General features: G+C 34.9%; 1 protein-coding gene across 1 annotated transcript; it reads left to right on the plus strand.

Moving 5' to 3' along the window:
• Nucleotides 1–715: 715 nt before the first annotated feature.
• Nucleotides 716–6652, plus strand: LOC107844589 (cytochrome P450 71C3-like). The gene is made up of 4 exons (XM_047397808.1): nt 716–849; nt 1318–1574; nt 1989–2174; nt 6201–6652. Exons 1-4 carry the CDS (start codon nt 716–718, stop codon nt 6650–6652), a joined length of 1029 nt encoding a protein of 342 aa, XP_047253764.1.
• The last annotated feature ends 2059 nt before the right edge of the window (nt 6653–8711 follow it).

The following is an 8711-nucleotide window of genomic DNA, read 5'->3' on the forward strand; positions in this document are numbered from 1 at the left end:
ATTCTATACAATTTGGTAGGTCTAAATATGCAGAAATACCACATTATCATCAAGTTATACTCATTCAAATATGACCCTTACAAAATCAAACACTAAAACTTGATTGATTTAAAAACTCTTAGCTTGTATTACCTTAAGTGACTCATATGAACATGCTTAATGCAATCATAAGATATCTTATCTCTAGGATATTCATTGTAAGTCATCCACTAAAATGCTACTAACAGGATAGTAGGTTTCATACATAGGAAAACTTATTCACTTCCTAGCTAAGAAACATGCGGGGTATTACAGTGAACAAGTCAAGAAAGTAAGGAGTGAGTTTACTTATGATGACCTAATAGCATTGAAGAAAAATTCTAAGACAAAGAACATCCTAGTCTGTGGATTAGGACCTGCTGAATACAATAGAGTATCAACATGTACCACTGCTAAGCAAATTTGAGATACTTTAGTAAATTCACATGAGGGTACCTCTCAACTAGGAAAATTCAAGATTTCTCTTCTTTTTACTGAATATGAAGCTTTTAAGATGAAGAAAAATGAATTCTTACATGACATGATAACAAAGCTTACTACTCTAACAAATGAGTTGACTTTCTTAGGAAAAGTCATCACTGAGGAGGAATAAGTAGAAAAGGTTTGGGTGCTACCAAAATCAAAATAGAATGTTAAAGTTACTTCTATTAGGGAGGCAAATAAGGATCTCACAGGTATGACTTTGGATGAACTGGTAGGAAACTTAAGAACCTATGAAATAGAAATTGATGGAACCAAAGAACAAAGAGCTTCTGAGAAAATCTTTGCTTTGAAGGCTTCAGCTAGTGATGAAGAGATTGAAATGGACAAGTAACAAGGTTCCTTCATAACTAAAAACTTCATCAAATTCTTTAAAAAGAAGAAGGGAACAGGCAGCAAAAAATATTCTAATGATAATACAAATAGATGTTACAAGTGTGGTAAGACTGATCATCAGATCAGATATTAACCTTTTGGGGAAATTGAAGGAAGAAAAGAAAGGGCTAAAAAAGAACTGAAAGAAAAGGACAAGAGGAAGGAAAAGGAAGAACATGCTATGATAGCAGCATGGGGATATAATTCTGATAATGATGAAGTTGATGAGACAGCATTTATGGCTCTTGGAGATTCAAACATAGAAGAAGAAGATGATGCTTCTGACGAAAGTATACTTGAACTCAAAGAAAATTTGCATCTGTTTTCTAAAACTAAACTTGTTTCTTCGATGAGTACCTTAATTGAAAATCTCCAAGAATTAACTTCTGATAGACTTTGATAAGACTTTTCTCCTGTAACAAGACTTGAATCTATAAGATTACTTGTTGCTTTTGCTGCTTATGTAAAGTTTATTCTCTATCAGATGAATGTGAAGAGTGCATTCTTGAATGAGATTCTCAAAGAGGAGGTTTATGTTAATCAACCTCCAGGATTTGAAAGCAAGAAGTTTCCTGATCATGTGTATAAACTGGATAAGGCCTTATATGGGCTGAAGCAAGCTCCAAGGACTTGGTATGATGGATTGTCAAAGTTTCTATTGGAGCATGGTCATACCACAGGTAAAATTGACAATACCTTTTTCTTAAAAACTAATGGAAAGGATTTGTTAGTTGTGCAGGTATATGTGGATGACATTATTTTTGGTTCAACCAATATGAATATGACTCATGAGTTTTCCAAACTCATGAGTTGTGAATTTGAGATGAGCATGATGGGGGATATGAATTACTTCCTGGGATTGCAAATAAAATAGTCAGCATTAGGGATAATGATCTATCAATAGAAGTATGCCAAAGAACTTCTCAAAAGATTCTCTGTGGAAGAGGACAAAGAGATCAGTACTCCTATTTCTATGGCCACAAAGCTAGATTTAGATAAAACAGGTCCTGATATGGAGCAAAAGATGTATAGAGGTATGATAGGGTCATTATTATACCTCACAACAAGCAGGCCTGACATTCTTTTCAATGTAGGGCTATGTGATAGTTTTCAAGCAAAGTCCAAAGAATCACATCTAAAATCAGTGAAAAGAATATTTAGATACTTAAAGAGAACTAGTGATCTTGGCTTATGGTATCTCAAAGGTAGTAACTTTGATTTGGTAGGATACTCTGATGCTGATTATGCAGGATATTTGGTTGACAGGAAGAGCACTACAGGCATGGCACACTTCCTTGGATCATGTTTGATTACCTAGTCTACTAAGAAGTAAAACTTAGTAGCCCTGTCTACTGCTGAAGCTGAATATGTTGTTGTAGGTTCTTATTGTGCCCAATTGTTATGGATTAAGCAACAACTATTAGACTTTGGTGTAGATGTTGGTTGTGTTCCCATTTTTTGTGATAATAAAAGTGCCATTAACGTAGCCAAAAATCATGTTCAACATAAAATAACTAAGCATATTGATATTAGACATCACTTTCTTAGAGATAATCTTGAAAAGGGTCATATATCAATTATGTTTTGTTCCACTGAAGAACATAATGCTGACATTTTCACTAAGGTTTTAAGTAGAGAACGGTTTGAAAAAAATAGGTTAGCCTTGGGGATGATTAAAAATACATAAGTCTCCCTCAATTCTTGATTAGAATAAGTTGATCTTAAAGTGATTGTTGATTAATTAGTCTAACACATTAAGTTGTGTATCCTAATTCCAATATTTTAGAGTATATTGACTCATGTATGTGTTAATTTTATAGAGAGACTGAATAACAGAAGTAATTTTGTGTATTTTTTTAATTCAGGTATGATTACTTTTACCTATAGTGGCATAAAGAGAAACAAGTTGTCTACCTGGTTCCTTCTTGTTACACTTAAACCGCCAAAAATCTAAGATTCATTCTTCAAAAGGCTTCTTCCTATTTTCTCATCAGTACAGAACTCCTCACCCATTCAACTTCCTCTTATTTCTTCCTTACATACATTTTCTCTTTTTGATTTTTATTCATTCTCACTTCAACTCTTCACAACTAAGAAAAATTTCTTGTTTCACAAATAGCTTCCTCCTCATCTTCTTCGTCCTTCTCATCTACTGACTCTATAAAAAATCCCTTCACTTCCATTGTACTTCATCCAGACATCACCTTATCTCCCTTAATCCTTTCTCAAATTTTCCTAAATTTAACCGATTTCGCTGCATTCAGAAATTTTCCAAACCCTTTGGCCTAAATTTCTTCACCTTATCTTTCTTGAAACCCTCACTTTCGCCTCCCAACATACTCCAAATTCTTGATGCTGATGATATTTCTCTGGATATAGATAGAATTCCTATTGCAGACTTAATCCCAAGAAGGTCCAGATCTAAGCTACCCAGAAAACCCTCTACCATCACCATCAATGTTGAGGATACTGATCCTGTAGAACCCTCTCCAATTTTCTCTACTCCTTATACCTCTCACACTCGAGGGAAAAAGCAACGATAAGATGCTTTCTTGGCTGAAGCTCTTCGAGCTAGCAAGAAAAAATGTGTGGCTACATTTAATCCTACCCCTCCTCCTGCATATTCTCCTGATTTTTTTCTTTGGTCAGTACGAAAGAATAAGACTATCATGGACAAAGTCCCAAAACCCTATTTGTCTCAAAAATCTTCTCCTAAACCTACTCAGAAAGTTTCCTCCTCTTCAAAATCTACTCTTACTATTAAAGATTCCACATCCTCTAGAGTTTCTCTCCCAAAGTCTTCTACTCGTCCAAAGAAATAGGTCAACAAACTTGTTCCTTTTGAATCTGAGTTCACTCTAGATGCCACTGATGAGTTATATCATGAGTATGAAGTTCTCCAACCATCCTCTCATTAAGATACTTTTGAGGCACATCATCTTCACTTTTAAAAGTGCAAATTAGCTAGAGGAAGGGTTGTTAGTGGTTTTGGGGGGGGGCTGATATATAGAGTTTACTAGTAAATTAGAGTTTCAAGGATGTTCACATTTATTTCTTCAGGGAGACCTTTAGAGAAGATTTACCAAACCTGAAGTATATGAGTTCTACACAAATGGAGTAGGTAGTGGTGAGATGTTGTCTACTACTATTAGAAAGGTTACAATGAACCTTTATATTGCTGACATTGCTAGGATCTTGCATATTCCTTCTGGGTCTTGGGGTTACTATGTCAAGGGCACTTGGCCTCTTCTAGACAATCTTACCTCTGCTCTTGACATATGTAGAAAGTTCTCTGGGAATCCTCACTTGATCCATCATAGAAGAGTCCTTAAGAGGGATATGTCCCTACTTCACCAGCTCTATTTTGATGTAATGCATAAGATTATTATCCCTAGGAAGGAAAGAAAGAGTGTGGCTAGTTTTCTTGATCTTACACTCATGGAACTGTTGGATACTGAGGTAAGAATTGATTTTCCTCAACTTATACTGAAGCATATGTAAAGGGTTCTCCTCAAGGAAATCAATGGGCATGCTCTCCCTTATGAATTCTGGCTTACCCCTATATTTGAGGAGTTTAGGGTGTCTATCAAAGTATGGTCTGTACAGACTACCAAGGATATCATAGGGAGTATAAACCACATGATGCTACCTATTTCTGTGAGGAGTGCTGACAACCCAATGAAAAGATTGAGAAATGTACTAGCTATAAAATAGGGTGAGGTAAAAGTTGCTCAGGCTGCTTTAGAGGCTCCACAGGCTGCTCATGAGGATGAAAAAAGTCTCCTTTAAGCTCAGATTGCCTCCCACACAACCTTGTTGGAAAAAAAGAGAGCTGAGAATGCTGATGTTATTAGGAAGCTGACTTCCCTTATCCCTTCCTCTTCATCCACTTAGCCTCCTTTTTGCTGTCCTAGGCCTATTTTCTTGTGTCCTTCCTTTGTGACTTGTTATCTCTTATGTTGCTTTTGGTACAATTAGTTGTATTCTGAAAATGAATGAAATGGACATATTTTCTTTAAAGTGTTCTACTCCTGCTTTATTATATTGTATTCATGTTCTCTTACTCTCAATTTTGATTGTCTTAGTGATAGCCTCAATGACCATGAATCATTAGACTTTTTCACTTGTAGTGCCAAATTTTTTATGATGTCAAAAGGGAGAAGAATGGACTATGCAGTGCTTTTATAACTCAATTGGACTAACCTGTTTCATTCTGTTATTCTTTTATTTACATTCCTTATTGAGTATGTCAGATTTTTGTGATGTTGTGCTGCTGAGTTTGTCATCATCAAAAAAGGGGAATTTGTTAGGGCATGTAGAGTTTTTATAATAGACATGTGAATGAAACATGTTGTAAAAGTTGGTCCATCCAAGTGTACAAAGCATAACTGGAGGCAAGGTTGTTGATAAGATGATATTACGAATAAACAGGAGTGGATAAGCAGGAATATTCAGACATTCTCTCAACACTTATCACTTTAATAAATAGGAAGAAAAATGCAGTATCCAAAAGTTGAATTGATCAAGAATTCCAACAATAAGAGGAGTCCTGCAAGACTAAGGGATAAATGAAAAGAGTCATATTTAACCAAGGAGAGAGAGACGGCTACAACAAGAAGTGAAGTTACTTGATAGAGTTTCATTGAAGATAGAAGTAGAGATCAAAAAAGACTTTATCATAAGGTGTGCATATATACGGCAAACAACATTCAAGTAAAATACTCAAGCACTGATAAGACAATCAGCAATCAGCAAAATAGTTCACTTACTTGAAGAAGAACCTGATCCCTTACTTAGCAAATCTTAGACTATTTGTAATAGGTAGGTTCTTTGAGTTATAATGAATCATTGTTCTAGTCTCAGTGATCTATAAACTGAGTTAATAGTTGTGTCTTCAAGTTAGGGAACTCGAAGACTTGGGAACACTTATCTTGGGAAGATTTGTGTTTTTGTAATTATAGGAGTTAGAAGTTTTAATTTCTAGTTTACGAGAAGTCTTGTAACTTTGTTGATTTTTGAGGCTCAAGAGTTATAGTGAAGTTGGGGTTAAATCCTGTAGAGGTACAGGTCGTGATTTTTTACACCTTTCTTGAGCTGGGTATTTTCCACGTAAAAACACCATGTTCAGTTTTTACTTCTGTGAACCAAGTTTACTTACTTATTCCACAGATAGGCAATCAATAGAGTCTAATATTAAAATCAGTAGCGCACGGACTCTAACAAAGTGAAAACAGAGATATCAAAAGTAGTAGGACCAAACAGGAAGTTTGAAGAAAGTGACACTGACAATCTCCCTTATATGATAGGGGTAATCAAAGAATCACTTCGTTTACATCCTCCTGCCCCTTTCTTAATCCCAAGGGAGACAATTCTTGACACCAAGTTCATGGGGTACGACGTACCAAAAGGCACTCAAGTCCTAGTAAATGTCTGGGTGATTGGAAGAGATCCTGAATGTTGGGACGAACCTACGAGTTTCAAGCCGGAAAGTTTTCTTGGCTCAAAAGTGGATGTGAAGGGACAACATTATGAGCTAATTCCATTTGGTGGTGGAAGGAGGATGTGCGTTGGCTTCCCTTTAGGCCGTCGAATGATGCATTTCGCTCTGAGATCGTTGCTTCATGAATTCGAATGGGACCTCCCTAATGGTGTCTTCCCTAAATCTATTAATATGGATGAAAGCATGGGAGTAACAGCCAGAAAACGACTATTTGAAAGTGATGCCAAAAAAGGCTTGATTAGTTATTGTAGTTATTAAACTTATCGAACCAAGTAGTATTTGAGTCGTTATAATTATGAATTTTTGCATATTTTTCTTTGTAATAAGTATTGGTAGTGCTTGTACTAAATGTATATTTACCTAGATCTATGTAAAATATAGATTATAATTTGGAGAAATAATCATATATGAACTTGTAAAGTAGCATTTGTTTTGCACTAAATTTTTATCATTGAATCATAGTTACTATTAATGTATGTGTACTAACCTACTATCAAAGCGTGGATGTCCATTCCAAGTTTGGCATAATTTATTTATCTCCTCTCTGCTCAACATTGCTTCACCTAATTCCACATTTCCAGCTAACAAATTCAATGGAAGATGTGATACGAGTAAGGGTGTGTTTGGTATGGAGGAAAATATTTTCCTTAACAATTTTTAGGAAAACAAGTTGTTTCTTATTTTTTTTTTTTTTGTGTTTTATATATAAGTAGAAAAAACATTTCCTAAAAATATTTATATATATCTATCAAAAATGGAAAAAATGTAAAACTTTTTTTTGAGGGTGGACGTAGGTAACGGGGTAGGAATTTATTTTGATTGATAAAAAGATTTTTTTTTTTTTTTTTGTGTGTGGGGGGGGGGGGGGGGGGGTTGAAGGGAATCAGGGGGTGGGTAAGAATTTTCTTTTTGGGGTAGGGGTGGGGGTGGAGTAAATTTAAGCTTGTGGTAGATGATTTTGAGATTGATATGAGAATTTTTTTTATTTTTTTTTAATAACTAATCTTGTTTATTGATCACCAAGAGTATTTTTACAAAACCATAGCAAACGTATACACAGATTGCCATCTCAAACAAAACCAACTGGGAAAAGCCTTATACATTCTGCTCAAAATTAGAAATTAAAACTTAAAAGCAGCGGTAGCACGGTAAAAACTTATCGACACTCAATTATATACCACTTTTGTATGTTTTAAACATAATTTAGGTATTTAATAGTTAACAACTTAAATTGAGATGTTTTTGGAAGCTTAATTTTGTGCTCCAGTCCCCCAACGATAACTATTTCTAGATTCGGAGGAGACGATAATGGGTACTACCTTGCGTAGACTAGTCTCCTTATATAATGACTTAATTAAGTTTAATGAATAAATTCCTCATTAAATAAGTAAAACGTAACAACTTCAATTGATATGCTAAATGAAATACGTGAGAACTTGTCATGTAACGTCCTTCTTTATTACATGCATACAACCATCAAACAATGGATCTTGAAATTACAATAGCAAGAGTAACTTGAAAAAAAAGCTCATAACAAATGATGTAGAGCACTATCAAATGCTACCTAGGATTCGTCATCCTTAGTATCTATCTAAACGATAGGAACGAACGATTTTCCATTAATTTTTCTTTTAGAAAAAATCTCCAATGATTTTGCTAAGTTAGTTCGACGAAAAATTGGAGGGTTATTTGATCCAGTAAGGCTGAGTGCAGGTCCCAATTTAGAGTCGTGCTTAAAGGTATAAAATGTTGCAAGAGATAGCCTTCTTTCCTTTGAGTTTACAATTACTCTGTGCTCAATACTTTTATAAACACCATTGCTCAGTATCTGCGCGACAAGTCAAACAACATATGCAAACAGTATTATAGACATTAGAAAATGAGCTCTTTAATTTCTAACAAAAGTAAGATTATATAGCATCTAGCTAAATTGCAATTTGCAAGTAGATGGAATAGTAATATTCCTTCATCGATCTTGACTTAATCCTAATTTCAAAAGCTCCAATTTTTTATTAGTGAGCAAGTTTAACCTAATTGGCCAACTACCAAAAAAACCCTATGTAATCCTACAAATACATTCTACTAAGAGTAGTGTTCACATATGAAGGCAGAGAGAGATTGTTTACCATAAGACCGTCAACTCAACTAAAGCATGACACATTAATCTGTAATTGACCTCCATATCCTCCTACCTATCTGGGGTCATGTCCTCGGAACATTTCAGTTACTCAACATACATGTTGTGAATCAATGAAATCCTCATACTGGTTAAATTGTGAAATCAATTTTGAGGGAGAAGACACAAAGTAGAATCTAA

Source organism: Capsicum annuum, chromosome 10 (assembly GCF_002878395.1).
Source record: "Capsicum annuum cultivar UCD-10X-F1 chromosome 10, UCD10Xv1.1, whole genome shotgun sequence".
In the NCBI taxonomy this organism is placed as follows: Eukaryota; Viridiplantae; Streptophyta; class Magnoliopsida; order Solanales; family Solanaceae; genus Capsicum; species Capsicum annuum.

What these genes read in the sequence shown, in the direction of transcription:
- LOC107844589 (XM_047397808.1), top strand. Translation starts at nt 716, where the DNA reads ATGACTTTGGATGAACTGGTAGGAAACTTAAGAACCTATGAAATAGAA. An exon ending in GAAGAGATTGAAATGGACAA is followed by an intron (nt 850 to 1,317) that starts GTAACAAGGTTC and finishes TCCTGTAACAAG; the next exon opens with ACTTGAATCTATAAGATTAC. An exon ending in TGACAGGAAGAGCACTACAG is followed by an intron (nt 2,175 to 6,200) that starts GCATGGCACACT and finishes CTTATATGATAG; the next exon opens with GGGTAATCAAAGAATCACTT.